Below are 23900 nucleotides of genomic sequence, written 5' to 3'. Positions count from 1 at the left end.
CTGTGTGGTACTGGGAAGATTAGCATAGCTAGATGTAGCAGCCCAAGCACTGACTAACTCATTCGCCCTATGTAAGGGATGAGGGTGCGCGATCTGCCCAGTTCTGTTACCCTTAATTCTATTTATGTCCCTCCATGCCCGGCTAAGTGGGGTGTGAGCATTAAGACCGTTGACAAATTGTTCCCAGTCTGTTTGCCGCAGCTCTGTCATACGCTCTCTGGCAGCAGCAAGGGCAGTTTGGAAGAGCCTCAGCATTCCAGGGGTACGATGTTTTCTATAGGCTAGTGTAAAAACAAATATTTATTTATACACCATAATATCCAAAGGCATAAATGAGAGTTGATGGTAAGTCTCTGCATAATAGATATTAAGAGGCTTAGATAACGAAGCGAGAATAATAGACTTTATGTTTGTTATTATCTGTAACTCAACTAATTTGTTCTCACCAGGAAGAATGCTGTGTTGATTAATGTTGGTCGAGGTGATGTTATCAGCGAGGCGGACATTGTGAAAGCACTGGACTCAGGATGGATATCAGCAGCAATATTAGACGTTGTCGAGAAGGAACCATTATCACCAGAAAGTCTTCTGTGGACACATCCAAAGGTTTCATATTAATTTATTTTGTATTTTTATACTGTTTCATTTATTTAATGTAAGAAGCATCTTGACTCTCTGTATTCAAATATTTAATTCCATCAAACATAGAGCAACACATGATACAGAATGTGCAACATGACTTAATAAAGCTCTATACAGAGCCAAACGCTGTCCCATCTAGATGCATTTAAACCGCTAAGTGATCCGAGGAAGATATCCTCGTACTGCATAACTCCTGCCCACTTTACTTTAGAGCACACCATAGTGCAGAGTGCAGCATATGTTTAATATAATGATAATAATTGTTGAGGAATGGGATTACCAGTTAAGCTTAATTTTAAATTTAAATATAGGGAACACTTAGCTGATAAAAGACAGCAAATCGTCTACACAGCCGCCCCTGCAGACGAGGTCTTGAATTGTTGTCATGATCATCTCTCAACGGGCTGTAATGAGTTATAATTTGTAAGATTATAAATTACCCCTAGGGGTGTTATGTCAGCATATTTCATTCACTGATTACTGACAAACTTACCTTACTGCCGACTATAGGTTGATTACAAACTCCTTGCGACTCAAGAACTGCGCAGTCCCCCGTACTACAAGAAATTCGTAACCTACCTTGCTCTTGTAGCGTGAGCTATGGTGTTCTTCACACCTTCGACAGATATCGGTGACTTGATAGAAGCTGAAGTGTCCTTGGATGTCCACGTCTTCCATAGTCTAGGAATATGAACACTGGTACACTATGTTCCATAAGACTTGTCTTTATTGTTCACAATCTTATCACTATAGAAGCTGATCACACTTCTCTGTAAGTGTTTATTGTGTTTTGTGAGACACTTTGTTCACACTAACGCACAGATCGTTCTTTTTTGGTTATCCTGGCGTCAGTGTCACTCTCAGTAGAGTCAAAAGTAATCTGAAGACGCCACAACGCCCCACGCCGTCACTGCCCCCAGCACAAAGGAAAAGCTGATCTAGTACTTTTGCTTCCTTGCCACTTCCACCATGAGGCAAAGCAGAATGTTTAAATCTTGCTGTCTTAAGCATAGACAACAATGTCCACTATCTTTACTATGGTAATAAAGTGGGAGCAGGATTTTCCTTAATTATCCTGCTAAGGTAAGAGATGTACTGTCTCTTATTAAAATACACTCTGCAACACTGGACTGCACGCTTGACCACAGGTTGTATACTGGTACTGCATCTTGGATCAATTACTCGCTGTAGCAGTAAACAAGATATTTGCCCCTTCTGAGAGGGCTGGGCCCCTCAGGGCTGAAAGGGGCTGAAGGGGGCTGATACCCCCCTTCTGGAGAAAATTTCACCAAAATAATAATAATAATAATAATAATAATAATAATAATAATAATAATAATAATAAGAAGAAGAAGAAGAAGAAGAAGAAGAAGAAAAGAAAAAGACCATAATAATAATAATCAAAATAATTTATATTTTTACAAGTACATGTACAAGGTATACTAGCCTAGCTGACATCAGTATCATAATAACATACGGAAAGCTCCTTGTTTTGCAGACTATTTCGGGGAAATTAGGTCAATATTGTCCTCACGGAGTCAAATGTAATGTTTGCAACATTCACAGAGAGCCACATAAAGGATCATTTTGACCACGAAATATGGATCCCAGGGGGCATTGGCCTGTACCTCAGAGTCGCTCATTTGCTCAAAACTACTAAACACCTCAAATGATGTAGTTGAAGTTTTGGTGGTAAAGACTGAAAATCAAAACCTTGTCACTGTGGTTGTATACAAGCCTCCAGATGCAACTTTCCAAAAATTCCGGAAGTAGCTTTTGAAAACTGGCCACTGCCTGAAAAATTCCCCAACTCCTACCACAAACATCTTGCTACAGGAAGACTCAAACATCGGACTCCTAAAATGGAGGAGTGTAGCAAATAACATTTTAGCAGAGATCACCCAAAGAGGCAGCAAAGCGGGTGTTTTCCTTTGCTGATGACACCCGGCTTGTCATGGCAGTGACCTTCATAGAAGACACAACAAGACTTCAAGCGGTTATAAATCAAATCTTCAAACGGGCCACTTAAAACAATATGAAATTCAATGAAGAGAAATTTCAACTACTCAGATAGTGAAAACTTGAGGAAAATAAAATTGTATCAGGGTGTACGACAAATTCTAACCCGACAATATAGCGGAATGTGAAGGACCTGGGAGTGATAATGTCGGTGGATCTTGCATTCAAAGACCACAACAATGGGTCTACCGCATCTGCTAGGATAATGAGAACCTTCAAAACTAGGAACACCAAGCCCATGATGGTTCTTTTCAAATCGCTTGTTCTCTCTAGGCTGGAATACTGCTGTACACTAACTGTCCCCTTCAAGGCAGGAGAAATTGCTGACCTGGAGAGTGTACAAAGAACATTCACGGCACACAAAAGTACGATAAAGCACCTAAATTACTGGGAACGGTTGAAAGCCCTTAATCTGTAATCCCTGGAACGCAGGCGAGAGAGATACATGATAATATAAACATTGAAATTCTAGAGGGTTACACAATACACAAATAACCCGCACATAAAAGACAAAAGCTTACGACGACGTTTCGGTCCGACTTGGACCATTGACAAAGTCACACTAGAGGGATTAGTACCAAACTTGCACACGAAAATCCGCCAAAGTCCGCGTCCGCATACTCCGTGTTTTATCGTGATTTTTAGGGCCTCTCTTGCGTGCTAGAACTTAAACTGCGCCACTGACCTTATAAGATTATAAGATACATCACAACAGCTCTTGGAACCAGTCTTGGGGAGATAATAGTATATACTGAGTCAAAAAAGAAGAATTAGTGTGCAATACCTAGCAGAGTTTACTCCCAGAGGGGAACTATAGGCCTAGCAGAGTTTACTCCCAGAGGCAAACTATAGGCCTAGCAGAGTTTACTCCCAGAGGGGAACTATAGGCCTAGAAGAGTTTACTCCCAGAGGCAAACTATAGGCCTAGCAGAGTTTACTCCCAGAGGGGAACTATAGGCCTAGCAGAGTTTACTCCCAGAGGCAAACTATAGGCCTAGCAGAGTTTACTCCCAGAGGGGAACTATAGGCCTAGCAGAGTTTACTCCCAGAGGCAAACTATAGGCCTAGCAGAGTTTACTCCCAGAGGGGAACTATAGGCCTAGCAGAGTTTACTCCCAGAGGCAAACTATAGGCCTAGCAGAGTTTACTCCCAGAGGGGAACTATAGGCCTAGCAGAGTTTACTCCCAGAGGCAAACTATAGGCCTAGCAGAGTTTACTCCCAGAGGGGAACTATAGGCCTAGCAGAGTTTACTCCCAGAGGCAAACTATAGGCCTAGCAGAGTTTACTCCCAGAGGGGAACTATAGGCCTAGCAGAGTTTACTCCCAGAGGCAAACTAAAGGCCTAGCAGAGTTTACTCCCAGAGGGGAACTATAGGCCTAGCAGAGTTTACTCCCAGAGGCAAACTATAGGCTTAGCAGAGTTTACTCCCAGAGGGGAACTATAGGCCTAGCAGAGTTTACTCTCAGAGGCAAACTATAGGCCTAGCAGAGTTTACTCCCAGAGGCAAACTATAGGCCTAGCAGAGTTTACTCCCAGAGGCAAACTATAGGCCTAGCAGAGTTTACTCCCAGAGGGGAACTATAGGCCTAGCAGAGTTTACTCTCAGAGGCAAACTATAGGCCTAGCAGAGTTTACTCCCAGAGGCAAACTATAGGCCTAGCAGAGTTTACTCCCAGAGGGGAACTATAGGCCTAGCAGAGTTTACTCCCAGTGGGGAACTATAGGCCTAGCAGAGTTTACTCCCAGAGGGGAACTATAGGCCTAGCAGAGTTTACTCCCAGATGGGAACTATAGGCCTAGCAGAGTTTACTCCCAGAGGCAAACTATAGGCCTAGCAGAGTTTACTCCCAGAGGGGAACTATAGGCCTAGCAGAGTTTACTCCCAGAGGGGAACTATAGGCCTAGCAGAGTTTACTCCCAGAGGCAAACTATAGGCCTAGCAGAGTTTACTCCCAGAGGCAAACTATAGGCCTAGCAGAGTTTACTCCCAGAGGGGAACTATAGGCCTAGCAGAGTTTACTCCCAGATGGGAACTATAGGCCTAACAGAGTTTACTCCCAGAGGGGAACTATAGGCCTAACAGAGTTTACTCCCAGAGGGGAATTATAGGCCTAACATAGTTTACTCCCAGAGGGGAATTATAGGCCTAGCAGAGTTTACTCCCAGAGGGGAACTATAGGCCTAGCAGAGTTTACTCCCAGATGGGAACTATAGGCCTAGCAGAGTTTACTCCCAGAGGGGAACTATAGGCCTAACAGAGTTTACTCCCAGAGGGGAATTATAGGTCTAACAGAGTTTACTCCCAGAGGGGAATTATAGGCCTAGCAGAGTTTACTCCCAGAGGGGAACTATAGGCCTAGCAGAGTTTACTCCCAGATGGAAACTATAGGCCTAGCAGAGTTTACTCCCAGATGGGAACTATAGGCCTAACAGAGTTTACTCCCAGAGGGGAATTATAGGCCTAACAGAGTTTACACCCAGAGGGGAACTACAGGCCTAGCAGAATTTACTCCAAGAGGTGAACTATAGGCCTAGCAGAATTTACTCCCAGAGGGGAACTATAGGCCTAGCAGAGTTTACTCCCAGAGGGGAATTATAGGCCTAGCAGTGTTTACTCCAAGAGGTGAACTATAGGCCTAGCAGAATTTACTCTCAGAGGCAAACTATAGGCCTAGCAGAGTTTACTCCCAGAGGCAAACTATAGGCCTAGCAGAGTTTACTCCCAGATGGGAACTATAGGCCTAGCAGAGTTTACTCCCAGAGGGGAACTATAGGCCTAGCAGAGTTTACTCCCAGAGGCAAACTATAGGCCTAGCAGAGTTTACTCCCAGAGGGGAACTATAGGCCTAGCAGAGTTTACTCCCAGATGGAAACTATAGGCCTAGCAGAGTTTACTCCCAGATGGGAACTATAGGCCTAACAGAGTTTACTCCCAGAGGGGAATTATAGGCCTAACAGAGTTTACACCCAGAGGGGAACTATAGGCCTAGCAGAGTTTACTCCCAGAGGGGAACTACAGGCCTAGCAGAATTTACTCCAAGAGGTGAACTATAGGCCTAGCAGAATTTACTCCCAGAGGGGAACTATAGGCCTAGCAGAGTTTACTCCCAGAGGGGAATTATAGGCCTAGCAGAGTTTACTCCAAGAGGTGAACTATAGGCCTAGCAGAGTATACTCCCAGAGGGGAACTATAGGCCTAGCAGAGTATACTCCCAGAGGGGCACTATAGGCCTAGGAGAGTATACTCCCAGAGCACTAGAGGCCTAGCAGAGTATACTCCCAGAAGGGCACTATAGGCCTAGGAGAGTATACTCCCAGAGGAGCACTATAGGCCTAGGAGAGTATACTCCCAGAGGGGCACTATAGGCCTAGCAGAGTATACTCCCAGAGGGGCACTATAGGCCTAGTGTGCCGTGAGCAAAATAATAATAATCGAACTTTTCTTTGCCAGAGGAAAGTCTCCCTGGTAATATTGTGTATACAAAGTGTATAGTGTATACTGCAGTGGCACTGTGGTATACGTAGTGTTATAGTGTATACTACAGTGGCACTGTGGTATACATAGTGTATAGTGTATACTGCAGTGGCACTGTGGTATACGTAGTGTTATAGTGTATACTACAGTGGCACTGTGGTATACATAGTGTATAGTGTATACTACAGTGGCACTGTGGTATACGTAGTGTTATAGTGTATACTACAGTGGCACTGTGGTATACATAGTGTATAGTGTATACTGCAGTGGCACTGTGGTATACGTAGTGTTATAGTGTATACTACAGTGGCACTGTGGTATACGTAGTGTTATAGTGTATACTACAGTGGCACTGTGGTATACATAGTGTATAGTGTATACTGCAGTGGCACTGTGGTATACGTAGTGTTATAGTGTATACTACAGTGGCACTGTGGTATACATAGTGTATAGTGTATACTACAGTGGCACTGTGGTATACATAGTGTTATAGTGTATACTACAGTGGCACTGTGGTATACATAGTGTTATAGTGTATACTACAGTGGCACTGTGGTATACATAGTGTTATAGTGTATACTACAGTGGCACTGTGGTATACGTAGTGTTATAGTGTATACTACAGTGGCACTGTGGTATACATAGTGTATAGTGTATACTACAGTGGCACTGTGGTATACGTAGTGTTATAGTGTATACTACAGTGGCACTGTGGTATACATAGTGTATAGTGTATACTACAGTGGCACTGTGGTATACATAGTGTATAGTGTATACTGCAGTGGCACTGTGGTATACGTAGTGTTATAGTGTATACTACAGTGGCACTGTGGTATACATAGTGTATAGTGTATACTACAGTGGCACTGTGGTATACATAGTGTATAGTGTATACTACAGTGGCACTGTGGTATACATAGTGTTATAGTGTATACTACAGTGGCACTGTGGTATACGTAGTGTTATAGTGTATACTACAGTGGCACTGTGGTATACACAGTGTTATAGTGTATACTACAGTGGCACCCTAGTATACATTGTGTTATAGTGTATACTACAGTGGCACTGTGGTATACATAGTGTTATAGTGTATACTACAGTGGCACTGTGGTATACATAGTGTTATAGTGTATACTACAGTGGCACTGTGGTATACATAGTGTTATAGTGTATACTACAGTGGCACTGTGGTATACATAGTGTTATAGTGTATACTACAGTGGCACTGTGGTATACATAGTGTATAGTGTATACTACAGTGGCACTGTGGTATACATAGTGTTATAGTGTATACTACAGTGGCACTGTGGTATACATAGTGTTATAGTGTATACTACAGTGGCACTGTGGTATACATAGTGTTATAGTGTATACTACAGTGGCACTGTGGTATACATAGTGTATAGTGTATACTACAGTGGCACTGTGGTATACATAGTGTTATAGTGTATACTACAGTGGCACTGTGGTATACATAGTGTTATAGTGTATACTACAGTGGCACTGTGGTATACATAGTGTTATAGTGTATACTTCAGTGGCACTGTGGTATACATAGTGTTATAGTGTATACTACAGTGGCACTGTGGTATACATAGTGTTATAGTGTATACTACAGTGGCTCCCTAATATACATATTGTTATAGTGTATACTACAGTGGCTCCCTAGTATACATAGTGTTATAGTGTATACTACAGTGGCACCCTAGTATACATAGTGTTATAGTGTATACTACAGTGGCACCCTAGTATACATAGTGTTATAGTGTATACTACAGTGGTTCCCTAGTATACATATTGTTATAGTGTATACTACAGTGGCACCCTAGTATACATAGTGTTATAGTGTATACTACAGTGGCTCCCTAGTATACATAGTTTTATTGTGTATACTACAGTGGCTCCCTAGTATACATAGTGTTATAGTGTATACTACAGTGGCACCCTAGTATACATAGTTTTATTGTGTATACTACAGTGGCTCCATAGTATACATAGTGTTATAGTGTATACTACAGTGGCTCCCTAGTATACATAGTATTATAGTGTATACTACAGAAGTATACATAGTGCTATGGTGTATACTACCGTAGTATACATAGTGTTATAGTGTATAGCACAGTGGTATAGAAGTATACATAGTATTATAGTGTATACCACAGTGGTACAGTAGTATACATAGTGTTATAGTGTGTTTCACAGTGGCACCGTAGTATACATAGTGTTATAGTGTATATCTCAGTGGCATCGTAGTATACATAGTATATACAACTGTGATACTGTAGTATACAAAATGTTACAGTGTATGCCACAGTAGTACCGTAGTATACATAGTATTACAGTATATAAAACAGTGATACCATAGTATATATAGTGTTAGAGTGTATACCACAGTGGTACCATAGTATACATAGTGTTATAGTGTATATCACAGTAGTATGGTACTATACATAGTGCATACCACAATGGTACCATGATATACATCGTTTTAGTGTATACCATAGTGACACGGTACTGTACATAGCGTTACAGTGTATACCACAGTGGTACCATATTATACATAGTGTTATAGCGTATACCACAGTGGTACCATAGTATACATAGTGTTATAGTTTATACCTCAGTGGTACTGTAGTATACATAGTGTTATAGTGTGTACCACACTGGTACCGAAGTACAGTAGAGCGTCATTTAACACGGTAGTTACGTTCCTGAAAACACCATGTTAGGTAAAACTGTTTTAGATGAATTAAAAAACTTATGGGAAAAATATTGTTACGTTCCTTAAAGCCCCAAAAAAGCCAAACAACTTTTTTTTAGGGCTCCACATCTTACAAAAATAAAATTGAAAATGTAATTGTAGTTCATTGTTATGATACATTATGTTGTTTTTACTGCTTAAGACTACAAATGTAACAGAAATAATAGTATTTCTTACCTTAAATTATGGCTGCTGGTGTTTGTGGATGATTGTGAAGAGAGTGGAGTTATGTTGTGGTCGCACTGGGCTGAGGTGGATGGTAGAGGTTCTGGTACTGAAGTTGATGGTTGTACTGGAGTGTCTAACTTTAAGTCATTCAGTCAAGTGATTCAGTAAGTCAGTAAAGTGATTCAGTATGTCAATGAAGTGATTCAGTAAGTCAGTAAAGTGATTCAGTAAGTCAATGAAGCGATTCAGTAAGTCAGTCAAGTGATTCAGTAAGTCAGTCAAGTCATTCAGTCAGTCAAGTCATTCAGTAAGTCAGTCAAGTGAGTCAGTAAGTCAGTCAAGTCATTCAGTAAGTCAGTCAAGTCATTAGGTAAGTCAGTCATTCAGTCAGTAAGTCATTCAGCCAGTAAGTCATTCAGTCAGTAAGTTAGTCAGTCACTAAGTCAGTCAGTCACACAAACTTATGTTTACCTTTTTTTAAGTGTACAAAGTAACACTTCATTATGACCACAGGATGTCTTGTCTAATATCTTTGTTTCCTTCGTTAATTCTAAGACTTAATTGTTTACACCTTTTCTTGCCACTTTGAGCAACACTGGTATGTTTACTGGGTGTCATGACTGCTTGCTAGATACAAGATATACCAATTAAAAGATCAAAACACAATTCACAATCACAAGTTTGTAGCAGAGAAGTTGGACTGGACATGTATGAAGTATGAATGCTTTGATGGTGGTGTGGTGTCGGGGACGGGGGGGGGGCTAGGCACGGGGGGGCTAGGGACGGGGGGGCTGGGGACGGGGGGGCTGGGGACGGGGAGAGGGGCTGGGGATGGGGGGGGGGGGTGCTGGGGACAAAGGGAGGTCTCCCCAGCTGAACCACAACATGGCGGCCGCTTGAGGAAAAGGGAAGTTTTTTAACCTTCCCACAAACTGAACTGTGTTAAATTCATCATACTACGTGTTACATAAAATTGTGCCGCAATTCTTCAATCGTGCTGTACTCAAATCGTGCCAAATAAACTCATGTAAAATGACGGTCTACTGTATACCTAGTGTTATAGTGTATACCTCAGTGCTACCGTAGTATACATAGTGTTATACTGTATAGCACAGTGGTACCGTAGTATATATAGTGTAATAGTGTATACCACAGTGGTACAGTAATATATATATATATATATATATATATATATATATATATATATATATATATATATATAATAAATGCTAAGGTGAAATTTAAAACCGAAGAAATAGGCCTAATTAAAGAAGCAGGTTGTCAGCAGTCGCCAGGAGCCTACCACACAGGTCAACTCTTTTAATCATCTTCCTAGCCTGCTAGTGTACCTCGCTTATAATCTTCCTAGCCTGCTAGTGTACCTCACCTATAATCTTCCTAGCCTGCTAGTGTACCTCGCTTATAATCTTCCTAGCCTGCTAGTGTACCTCACCTATAATCTTCCTAGCCTGCTAGTGTACCTCAACTATAATCTTGCTAGCCTGCTAGTGTACCTCACCTATAATCTTCATAGCTTGCTGGTGTACCTCACCTGTAATTTTCCTAGCCTGCTAGTGTACCTCACCTATAATCTTGCTAGCCTGCTAGTGTACCTCACTTATAATCTTGAGAGTTAAGACACTTGTGCAACATCTGGTTATCTTTATTGTAGACGTTTCGCCATCCAGTGACTTTATCAACACTGATTCTTGGACATAATTAGAAAACAGAAGAACTATATACAAAAGATGAGGTAATCAGTCCCTCAGAATCTCTACAACCATGGTGTTGTAAACACCACCTCCAAGGTTGAGGGACTGATTACCTCATCTTTTGTATATAGTTCTTCTGTTTTCTAATTATGTCCAAGAATCAGTACTGATAAGGCCACTGGATGGCGAAACGTCTACAATAAAGATAACCAGATGTTGCACAAGTGTCTTAACTCTCATCTTGTCGGTATTGTATACCTGTCTTGCACAACTTATAATCTTGCTAGCCTGCTAGTGTACCTCACCTATAATCTTCCTAGCCTGCTAATGTACCTCACCTATAATCTTCCTAGCCTGCTTGTGTACCTCACTTATAATCTTCCTAGCCTGCTAATGTACCTCACCTATAATCTTCCTAGCCTGCTAGTGTACCTCACCTATAATCTTCCTAGCCTGCTAATGTACCTCACCTATAATCTTCCTAGTCTGCTAGTGTACCTCACCTATAATCTTCCTAGCCTGCTAGTGTACCTCACCTATAATCTTGCTAGCCTGCTAGTGTACCTCACCTATAATCTTCCTAGCCTGCTAGTGTACCTCACCTATAATCTTGCTAGCCTGCTAGTGTACCTCACCTATAATCTTCCTAGCCTGCTAGTGTACCTCACCTATAATCTTGCTAGCCTGCTAGTGTACCTCACCTATAATCTTGCTAGCCTGCTAGTGTACCTCACCTATAATATAGTGATACCACTGAGGGAAAATTCCTGTTAAAATACGATAAGGTGCAAAATCTTGAGGAAATACGAAGTGTTCAGTTTTGTAGAAATACTGTAAACAGTGTAGTTATCAGTGAACATTTTCAACAATAATTCCATTTATCATCCAGAAACCTTTCACAGTGTTGCCGTAGCTGATAACCAGTAACAAAATGGCACTTAGTGGGATGGAGTCTTCATAGAATTTTCTTTATTTTTTAAATACTAGACATATACAGTGGAAATTCATTAAACGTGTTGTTAGCGGCGGTTGAAATATACACAAAGAGAAGCAAATTTTACTCCAGTTAAAGCAAATATTCCTCCTGTAATCTTCACCAGCCAACTATAGTCATAACGTAGCATTTTTGTGGTGGAAGTGGCCTGGTGGCTAAAGCTCCCGCTTCACACACGGAGGGCCCGGGTTCGATTCCCGGCGGGTGGAAACATTCGACACGTTTCCTTACACCTGTTGTCCTGTTCACCTAGCAGCAAATAGGTACCTGGGTGTTAGTCGACTGGTGTGGGTCGCATCCTGGGGGACAAGATTAAGGACCCCAATGGAAATAAGTTAGACAGTCCTCGATGACGCACTGACTTTCTTGGGTTATCCTGGGTGGCTAACCCTCCGGGGTTAAAAATCCGAACGAAATCTCTCTCTCTTACAGTGATGTATAAGCGCCAGAACCTTGAGGCTGTAAATAGGAGTTGAGGTGTCGACTGTTCATCACAGTAGGAGCTGCCAGAAATCTCCGGTTTCTCCAACACGCAAGTTATACTTTTATATCAAACTGATCACAAATTACTCTGATACTTTTTCAGTATTTCCTTCAAGTGTTAGTGAAAGTCACGACCGGATACGTTCAAATAAGTGATCCACTGACCAGATTCGTCTGGATTCAATCAAGAAATAAGTGAACGTTTGACCAGTTTCAAATGGATTAATAAGAAAATAGGTATCCCCTGGCAGGATTATAAACAGACGGGGTCTTATGCGTCCTTATCAAACACCCAAACAGTAACTACTAGAGCAGTAACTACTGGAACGGTAAGCTCGTCCAAATATACATGTAAAAGTACAAATAGACACAATACAAATATTCAGATCTGCACTTTAAAGAGGTTATTAGTGAAATATATAGTAGAATATACAGTAAAACAACCATTAAAATCACATTATGAAATCTTGTGTAGTCTGCAGCCAAACAAACAAAGGGGCTTCTGCATGGATTACAAGCAAATTTTGTGGTAATTGGGCCCACGCCCCTTGCATTAGCCAATTCGATTGAGGGGGTAATTGATGACATGTCTAGGATAGATTATAGAGGTATGGGTGTTTGTGGGAAACAATCAGGCTGCAGCATTAGGGTTAAAAACAGTAGTTATTACCGGGATACCTCAGGGATATGTTTAAAAGACAATATTCAAAATAAAGTTGCTAGTAATAGCAAATCAATTGATCAACAAACAAAGAGAGATAGTGAATATCAAAATGGTATACAATACCGACAGGTTGGTAGGTAAGACATATGGGCAACATTTAGGCAGCTTTATTCAGAAACGTTTCGCCTACACAGTAGGCTTCTTCAGTCGAGTACAGAAAGTAGGCAGGAGGAGTAGAGATGTGAAGACAATGTAATCAGTCTGTGATGCAGTTCAGCTGGGCTTGTGATGTCTCTACGGAGACTTAATTATATGGTCACACCTGCCTTAGCAAATGTCGGGTAGTCACGCCCACATCTGAGGTCTTTTGTTCTTGACGGCATCAGACCTCGGCGTCAGGTTGTAACACATGGTGCATACCCCATAGTGGAGGGGTACTTTGACCACCAAATAAGCCCAGGGAACAGCGGAGCAAGGAGGTTGTTGGTGTCAGGTCCGGGGAGCGAGAGCTCTGGACAGCCATGTGTGTAGTGGACCACGCATTGGGAATCTCGGGTCAGCTGGTCGGTGAATTAAGAGTGAGTACTAGTCCGTGTTACTGATAACATCTACCCTTCCCCCTGGTAATAAGTCTCATAGGTCAATTGTTATATTATGTAAATGTTCATCAGAATATGTTGTATTCTAGCCCTTTTATGTTATTAAGTAAACTATAGCCATAGTTCCCATTTTTATTTGTCCTCCATATGCTATTCCTTATTCTGTTAATGGGATACCTCAGCTAGAGTGGGTAAAGGTCTCACTAGTCCATCGCCCTTGAAGTCGTAGATTTGAGGTTGTCAGTCCCTCAGCCTGGAGAAGCTCTGTTCCAAAGTCTGGAACTAACTGAAGATCAAGCGATAGTTCTGAGACTTAAATACTGTCGAAAGGAGAGGTGCAGATTAGTAGTAGTGAGAATGTAGCCACTGAGACAACTTTTTCAAGTGAGAATTGTTAGATCTGAGAGAGACGTTACCTCTCAGTGGCTACATTCTAACTACTACTACGACTCTGCACCACTCCTTCTGACAGTATTTAAGTCTCAACACTGTCGCTTGATCTTCAGTTAGTTCCAGACTTTGGAACAGAACTTCTCCAGGCTGAGGGACTGACAACCTCAAATCTACGACTTCAAGGGTGATGGACTGATTACATCATCTTCACATCTCTACTGCTCCTGCCTACTTTCTGTACTCGACTGAAGAAGCCTACTGTGTAGGCGAAACGTTTCGGAATAAAGTTGCCTAAATGTTGCCTATGTGTCTTACCTACCAAACAGAGATAGTAGAGAGCAACGAGTGACTAGCTCCCTTAAGGTTTACTATACAAATAGTAGGAGACTAAGAAATAAGATAGATGAGCTAAGATTATTTGCAAGTGTAGGTAATGTAGATATTATTGATATAACAGAAACCTGGTTCTACCTGAAAGATAGAGAAATGCCTTCTGAATGCAACATACAGGGTTATAAACTATTCCACACTGACAGGGTCAACAGGAAGGGTGGTGGTGTGGCAATGTATGTCATAGAAAATTTAAATTGTTGCCTTAGACATGATATAAGATTAGAAACATCGAACACAGAATCTGTTTGGCTTCAGTTTCTCGAGGGACGTGACAAATTAATTTTGGGTGTGATTCATAGGCCTCCAGACCTTGAGAGGGAGTGCAGTAAGCTGTTATGGGACGAAATTCATAAGGTATCTAGATATGAAAATGTTGTGATAATGGGATATTTTAACTTTAGACAAATTGATTGGAACAATATGACAAGAAATCTTGAGTCTAGTGACTTTCTTGATATGATTCAGGATTGCTTTTAAGAACAGGTTTTGACAGAACCAACTAGAGGAAACAATCTGCTTGACTTGGTTCTTGCCAACAAAGATTCACTAATTAATAATCTTGAGGTTAATGATGAGCTTGGGGAAAGTGATCACAAATCACTTAGTTTCAATATATCATGGAATTATCCAGATAACTGCAATCAAATCTCTGTCCCAGATTTTCGCTTGGCCGACTTCATGGGACTGAAAAATTACCTGGGTGGGCTAAATTGGAATGTCCTGACTATAGGTCAGGTAGGTGATGTTGGTTGCCAATATGACGTTTTTCAGAGCATAGTTCTAGCTGCCCAGACAACTTTTGTTCCGAGTAGGGAAATTAGATCTAACAAAAATGATCCCAAATGGATGAATAATAGATTAAAACATCCCATTGGTCAAAAGAGAGGCATATATAGGCGTATCAAAAGAGGGGATAGGCAGTTAAGAAATCAATATATTCAATTAAAGAGAGAAATAAAGAAAGGAATAAAAGCAAAAAGGGATTATGAGGATAAGGTCGCAAGGGGTTCTTTCAGGTATACAGAAGTAAGATTAGGGACAAGATTGGCCCACTTAAGAGTAACTCTGGTCAGATCACTGACAGTGATAAGGATATGGATGAAATTCTAAATACCTACTTCCTCTCAGTTTTCACCTAGGAAAATACTAGCGATATTCCTTAAATAATAGATTATGTAGAACAGGACGTTAAAAAACTATGCACGATTGCGGTGACTAGTGACATGGTCCTCAGACAAACAGAGAAACTAAAACCTAACAAATCCCCAGGTCCTGATGAACTGTTTGCAAGGGTGTTAAAGGAATGTAAAGAGAAACTTAGCATACCTTTGGCTAATCTTTTCAACATATCACTACAAACTGGCATAGTGCCTGATAAGTGGAAAATGGGAAATGTAATACCTATTTACAAGGCAGGTGACAGGTCCTTGGCTTCGAACTATAGACCAATAAGCCTTACCTCCATAGTGGGAAAATTTATGGAATCACTAATTGCCGAAGCAATTCGTAGGCATCTTGATAGGCACCGATTGATTAATGAATCTCAACACGGTTTTACAAAGGGGCGTTCCTGCCTTACGAATTTACTAACTTTTTTCACTAAGGTGTTTGAGGTAGATCATGGTAATGAATATGATATCGTGTATATGGACTTCAGTAAGGCTTTCGATAGAGTTCCACACCAGAGGCTATTGAGGAAACTTAAAGCACACGAAATAGAAGGAGAAATTTTTTCCTGGGTAGAGACATGGCTGACAAATAGGCAACAGAGAGTTTCCATAAAAGGGGAGAAATCAGAATGTGGGCACGTCAAAAGCGGTGTTCCTCAGGGGTTAGTGTTGGGCCCGTTGTTGTTCACAATTTACATAAATGACGTAGATGAGGGAATAAATAGCGACATAAGCAAATTTGCTGATGAAACCAAAATAGTCCGTCCAATTCATTCTAATGAGGACACTAGAGCACTCCAGGATGATTTGAATTGACTGATGCAATGGTCGGAGAAGTGGCAGATGCAGTTTATTATTGACAAATGCAAAGATCTAAATGTTGGACAGGTAAATAACCATGCCACACATAAACTAAATAATGTAGATATTAATACTACTGATTGCGAAAAGAATTTATGAGTTCTGGTTAGCAGTAATCTAAAACCAAGACAACAGTTCGCAATAAAGCTAACAGAATCCTTGGCTTCATATCTAGAAGTATAAATAATAGAAGTCCTCAGGTTGTTCTTCAACTCTATATATTCTTGGTTAGGCCTCATTTAGACTATGCTGCTCAGTTCTGGTCACCGTATTAAAGAATGGATATAAATGCTCTGGAAAACGTACAGAGGAGGATGACAAAGATGATCCCATGTATCAGAAATCTTCCCTATGAGGATAGACTGAGGGCCCTGAATCTGCACTCTCTCGAAAGGCGTAGAATTAGGGAGGATATGATCGAGGTGTATAAATGGAAAACAGGAATAAATAAAGGGGATGTAAATTCTGTGCTGAAAATTTCCAGCCTAGACAGGACTCGCAGCAATGGTTTCAAGTTGGAAAAATTCAGATTCAGGAAAGATATAGGAAAGCACTGGTTTGGTAATAGAGTTGTGGATGAGTGGAACAAACTCCCGAGTACAGTTATTGAGGCTAAAACGTTGTGTAGTTTTAAAAATGGGTTAGATAAATACTTGAGTGAGTGTGGGTGGGTGTGAGTTGGACCTGACTAGCTTGTGCTGCTGAGTCTGGTGCAGTGCTCCATCCTTGATTGGAGGTGACCAGACTGGGTGGGTCATTGGGCAAATCGGCGGGGGTCATTGGTCTAATCCGGGGGGGACATGGACCTGCTCTGCATCGGTCAGTAGGCCTGTTGCAGTGTTCCTTCTTTCTTATGTTCTTATGTACAGATATGCAAGAATTATCTACAAGAGGTATTAAATCAGGAAAATGTTTTTGGGTGTGCCCAAATGGTATCGATCTGCTGAATAGAATCACATTGGTATTAAAGGATGGTAACATTAAAACGGCCTTCATGGAAAACCTGAAAGCATTCTATAGCAGATGGGAAAATAAAAACTATGGGTAGGATGGTGCTATCACCCTTGGTGCAGATGCTGTCCTGGTAGACAGGAACTGTACAAATGCTGTCCTGGGGTACAGTAACTGTAAGACGGGAAAAATGATTGGTGCCTGGAGGGAGACAGGAGCTGTAGTGGGGAAACAGTTGTAGTCAGGGACATGAGAAAACCAATATTACAAACTAGTAATACCACAGGAGATAGTAAACAAGGGGATGCCCCTAGAAATAGTGAAGATAAATTTCCAGAAATAACTGGTGAAAGCTCCATTGTTAGTACGAGTGAAAACAGAAATGAGACAGGAAAACACGCACCAGCAGGGAATACAGTCACAAAAAACCAAGGCAAACAGAAACCAAGCCTATGCAAATACTATGCACTTGGTATCTGCAGGCATGGAATATCTGGAAAACCAGAAGGGACATGTAACTTTGACCACCATAGAATATGACGTGCCCATAAGACAACAGGAAAAAACAACTTCTCTTCCTGTAATCTTTTACACCCTGAAATGTGTCGCTCTTCAGTACAGGAAAGACAGTGTTATAACTTATATTGTCAGGCACACCATCTAAAGGGGACAAAAAGATACAAAACATCCAGACCATGGGAAAACCTGGGTAGCCACAGCCACTCAAGAGGGAGAGGTTTTTTAGTGTCAGGAAGGAAAAAAAGCTGGCAGGAAATGACAAACTGTACACCAAATCCAGTCATTTCCGGAGTGGAATCACAGTCGATGGCCTCCACCCCAAACCAACAGATACGGATATTAGTGCCAGGAAAAAAAAAGACCCCCCACAGTACCACAAATACCACCAATCCGACTACATTCATCTTTGCAAATATACAGGGTCTAAAGCCAGCAACGAATAACAAAATACCTTTCATCTGTGGACTGCTTGCAGAGGCAAAGGCAATGTTCGCAGCTTTCGCAGAGACCAACATAAAGTATCACTTGGATAACGAAATATGGATCCCGGGCTACAACCTAAACAGATGTGAAAGAGTGAACAGGCAAAGGGGAGGGGATGGTTGGCCTGTATATTGCAGTCACTTATATGCTCAAAATTACTAAATGTTTCAAATAATGTAGTTGAAGTTTTAGCATTAAAGATCGAGAACCAAACTCTGGTCATTGTAGTAGTATGGAATGTCCCAACAATCCCAGGAACAGATTTTGAAAATTGACCACTGTCTGGAAAATCTGCCAGCTCCTGCCCCAACATCTTGCTTCTGGGGGATTTCAACTTAAGGCACCTAAAATGGAGGAATATAGCAAATAATGTTGTTGCAGTAATAACACCAGGAGGCAGCTCAGACGAGAACTCACACACACACGAGCTTTTAAATCTCTGCACAAAATTCAATTTAAACCAGCATATAATAGAGCCTACTAGACTGGAGAATACACTAGACCTCATCTTCACTAACAATGATGATCTGATACGAAATGTCACCATATCAAAAACAATATACTCAGATCACAACATAACTGAGGTTCAGACATGTATGCGTGGAGCCCCAGACCGACATAATGAGACTAGTCACGAGGGAGCCTTCACCAAATTCAACTTCAATAACAAGAACATAAAGTGGGACCAAGTAAACCAAGTCCTAACCGGTATAAGCTGGGAAGATATACTAAGCAACACAGACCCAAACTTATGCCTAGAACAGATTAACTCGGTGGCACTCGATGTATGCTCAAGGCTTATTCCCTTAAGAAAAAGGAGGAGATGTAAACTAGAAAGAGGAAGATGCTCCGTTTACAGGCGATGGCAAAGAATGACAGAGTAACTATAAGAGACCAGTATATCTGCAATACGTAGGGAGACACTGGTCAGAGAAACAGCAAACATCGAACTAAAGCTAATGGAACCTAACAGGAGTCAAGAATCGGGGGAAGAACTAAAAGCCACAAATGAAATCGACAGAAGCCCAAAGTATTTCTTTTCCTGTGCCAAATCGAAGTCGAGAACAACGTCCAGTATTGGGCCCCTACTTAAACAAGATGGGTCCTACACAGATGACAGCAAAGAAATGAGTGAATTACTCAAATCCCAATATGACTCAGTTTTAGCTAACCGCTAACCAGACTGAGAGTCGAAGATCTAAATTAATTTTTTTATGAGAGAGCCACAGAATTTGGTAAACACAAGCCTATCTGATGTTATCCTGACGTCAAACGACTTCGAACAGGCTATAAATGACATGCCCATGCACTCTGCCCCAGGGCCAGACTCATGGAACTCCGTGTTTATCAAGAACTGCAAGAAGCCTCTATCACGTTCTTTTACCATCCTATGGAGAGGGAGCATGGACACGAGGTTAGTCCCACAGTTACTAAAAACAACAGACATAGCTCCACTCCACAAAGGGGGCAGTAAAGCAATAGCAGAGAACAACAGACCGATAGCACTAACGTCCCATATCATAAAAATCTTTGAAAGGGTCCTAAGAAGCAAGATCACCACCCATCTCGATACCCATCAATTACACAACTCAGGGTAATATGGGTTTAGAACAGGTCGCTCCTGTCTGTCCCAACTAATGGATCACTACGACAAGGTCCTAGATGCACTAGAAGACAAACAGAAAGCAGATGTAATATACACAGACTTTGCAAAAGTCTTCGACAAGTTGGACCATAGTGTAAAGGATAAAACGATAACAGGAAAAGTTGGTAGATGGATCTATAATTTCCTGACAAATAGAACACAAAGAGTTGTAGTCAAAAAAGTAAGTCTGAGGCGGCTACGGGGCGTTTACCCCTGAAACACTCTCCAGGTAAACCCCAGGTAAACTATGAAAGCATAAGTCACAGCAGGAGATGCAACATTCCCACAATGAAAAGCAAGGGTGCTGCGAGTATAATGAGAGACAACAAAATAAGTGTCCTGGGCCCAAGACTGTTCAACTGCCTCTCAGCATACATAAGGGGGATCACCGATAGACCCTTGGATGTCCTCAAGAAGGCACTTGAGAGGCACCTAAAGTCAGTACCTGACCAACCGTGCTGTGGTTCTTGCGTCAGTTTGGGAGCGGCCAGCAGTAACAGCCTAGTTGATCAGATCCTGATTCATTATGAGGTCTGGTCTCAAACCGATCTAAGGGGGCGTTGACTTCCGTAACCCTGTCCAGGTAAACTCCAAGATGCGACGCACACCAATCGACTAACACCCAGGTACTGATGAACACTGCTAGGTGACCATGGACAGCAGGTATCTAAAGGAAACGTCCTAATGTTTCCACCCGTACCGGGGATCGACCCACTTATGTAAATGTACGAGTTGAGTGCGCTACCAACTGAGCAGTTAAATATTAACATTGAAGGTTTGAGGAGAATCAGAAGCAGCATTCTCAAGATTTTACATCTAAAATAATTCCTCAATTTCTTAAGAATGTAAAATTAAGATATACTCTGCATAAAAATAATTCATATCTTCCACTAAGAAACACAATCAAGGCTAGAATGAAGAAAATGTCCATTTACACACCACTTGATAAATCACTCACGATAAACGCACGTCTTTTAAATGAAATTGTGAGGATTACAAGATGACATCACTACCTAAATGCAAAAGAAGGCAGAATTAAATATAAGTCTAAAACTTTAAACAAGAGTGAAGCTCTTATGACCAACTTAACCCTGAAACATACTGATTTAGACTGGAGTGGAATGAATACTTACAGATTTGATGGGAGCTGCAAGTCAAGTGACTAACTTCAGGTCGGAGACGCACTTGTCAACTCCCACCGGGTGCCGAAGGGGAGTGTAGGGGGAACTATGTACCCACCCTAACTGGATAAGCAGACTACCCACCAAACAACCATCACCATTCATTCATACTTCCTTCACTCTTATCTGATGATCATTTCCCTCACAATAGTAAATAAAAGGTCAAAGTGAGTAAGGAAATAATTAAGTAAGCAGGTAAGGGGAATTTATAGGCGCATCAGAAGAGGAGAGGTTAACCTTACTGACCAATATGTTCAGCTTAAAAGAGAAGTAAAAAAGGCGATTAGAAAGGCCAAACGTGACTATGAAATTAGAGTTGCTAATGAATCAAAGACTAATCCAAAGGGGTTCTTTCAAGTGTATAGGACGAAGGTGAAGGAAAAAGTAGGACCTCTGAAATCTGGGAATGGACAGCTGACGGATAATGAACTGGAAATGTGTTCCTTATTTAATGACTATTTTTTGTCAGTTTTTACACAGGAAGATGTAAATGAGATTCCAGTAATTAACAATTATTTAGTTCCTAATGAATTTAAGTTAACTAATATTACTGTCACGAGGGACATGGTTATTAAACAGATAGACAAACTGAAACAAAATAAGTCCCCGGGACCCGATGAGTTGTTTTCAAGGGTACTTAAGGAATGCAAGATGGAGCTTAGTCAGCCATTAAGGAATGTATTCAATGCGTCCATCCTTACCAGTGTTGTGCCAGAGATGTGGAAGATGGCTAATGTGGTTCCTATATTCAAATCAGGGGATAAGTCCACTCCTTCAAATTACCGTCCAATAAGCCTGACATCTATAGTGGGCAAGTTATTAGAATCAATTATAGCTGACATTATCAGAAGTCACCTTGAAGAGCATAACTTGATAAATGAATCTCAGCATGGATTCACGAGAGGTCGTTCCTGCCTGACAAACTTACTGACGTTCTTCAATAGAACATTTGAGGCAGTTGACAGTGATAAGGAATATGATATTGTTTATTTGGATTTTAGTAAAGCCTTCGACAGAGTACCTCACAAGAGACTCTTAAGAAAAGTGGCAGCTCATGGTATAGGAGGTAAAGTTCTAGCATGGAATGAGGCATGGCTTACCAATAGAAAGCAGAGAGTTACCATTAATGGAGTGAAATCTGAATGGGGATTAGTCACTAGTGGCGTTCCACAAGGATCAGTTTTAGGCCCTCTCTTGTTCATAATTTACATTAATGACCTTGATGAAGGGATTACTAGTGACATGAGTAAGTTTGCTGATGATACAAAGATAGGCCGTATAATTCACTCTGAGGAGGATATCAATGAACTCCAGGACGATTTGAACAAATTAATGTCTTGGTCTGAAAAATGGCAGATGAAGTTTAATGTGGATAAGTGTAAGGTACTTGCCCTTGGTAATGAAAATAACCCTCAAAGCTATAATCTAGGTGAAGTAGAGCTTGGTCATACAGAATGTGAAAAAGACTTGGGAGTCATGGTAAGCAGAAATCTAAAGCCAAGACAGCAGTGCCTCAGTGGGCGCAACAAGGCCAACAGATTACTTGGATTTATCTCAAGAAGTATAAGTAACAGAAGTCCAAAAGTTATTTTACAGCTCTATACATCACTAGTGAGGCCTCATTTAGATTATGCTGCTCAGTTTTGGTCCCCTTACTACAGGATGGACATAGACTCATTAGAGAACATACAGAGAAGAATGACTAAAATGATTTACTGTGTAAGGAACCTCCCGTATGAAGATAGACTTAAAGCCTTAAATCTCCACTCTCTGGAGAGGCGTAGAATGAGGGGAGATATCATTGAAGTGTATAAGTGGATGACGGGCATAAACAAGGGAGACAATAAAGTACTGAGGGTGTCGAACCAGGTAAGAACCAGGAATAATGGATTTAAGTTGGATAAATTTAGATTTAGAAAGGACATAGGTAAGTACTGGTTTTCTAACAGAGTTGTAGATGCGTGGAACAGTCTTCCCAGTGGGGTGAGAGAGGCTAGGACCTTGTGTAGCTTTAAGAAGAGACTGGACAAATATATGAGTGGGAGGGGCTGGGTTTGATTGGTGTCAAGGGGTACGGGAGTTATTTCTTGAGTAACTTTAGGTAGATGTCGTTTTGATAAGGACCTGCCTCGTATGGGCCAGTAGGCCTTCTGCAGTGTTCCTACATTCTTATGTTCTTATGTTCTTATGTAAGATAATAAATAGGTAAGTAAGGAAAGAAGGAATTAAGCAAGGATAAAAGTAATACAGTAAATAAGTAAGGAAGGCTGAAAGTGAACAAGATTGTAAGTAAAAATATAGGTAAAAATGTAAATCAAAACGTATGTATTAAAGTAAGAATGTAAGACTGCAAGTTAGAAAATAAGTAAGCAAGTAATCAATCAATCAAGGACTCACAGGTAAGGACCCACGAGGGGCGAGGGGCAAGTGGGGACAGTGCGAAGAATAGACAGTGAGAGGAATGTCTTGAGTCGAAGAGAGAAGAGTCAGGACTAGACCCAACTGCTAAGCCTGGATAAACAATAACAAAGACGACATAGAAGACAGCAGGGACTCTGCGGGTGCTGACTGCAACTTGCTGGACGGAAGATTGCTGCATCTTGATGTTGATTGGCGGCTGGCAGAAGCTGGAGGCGTGGTCAAGGGAGGCTAGCTTCTTGATTGGTCAGGTGTCGTTAAATTGTGAGTCAGAAGTTACTTCAGTTCTTCAGTGTTGGAGGCATTCCTTATGTTGTGCAGTTGTTGGAAGTAAGCAAGTAAATAAGTCAGTACGTAAGCAGGTCAA

General features: G+C 41.2%; 1 protein-coding gene across 3 annotated transcripts in view; it reads left to right on the top strand.

The window, feature by feature from the left end:
- Positions 1-23900, top strand: part of LOC128694510 (glyoxylate/hydroxypyruvate reductase A) — a 373487-nt gene that overhangs the window by 332124 nt on the left and 17463 nt on the right. For all 3 annotated transcript variants that reach the window (XM_070098023.1, XM_070098024.1, XM_070098025.1), the window contains one exon: positions 450-606. In XM_070098023.1, the coding sequence (XP_069954124.1) occupies positions 450-606 (157 nt within the window). The remainder of the gene's footprint in view (positions 1-449; positions 607-23900) is intronic.

This window comes from Cherax quadricarinatus, chromosome 60 (assembly GCF_038502225.1).
Source record: "Cherax quadricarinatus isolate ZL_2023a chromosome 60, ASM3850222v1, whole genome shotgun sequence".
NCBI lineage: Eukaryota > Metazoa > Arthropoda > Malacostraca > Decapoda > Parastacidae > Cherax > Cherax quadricarinatus.
The sequence above is the reverse complement of the archived record's forward strand: the minus strand, read 5'-3'. Positions and strand labels throughout refer to the sequence as shown.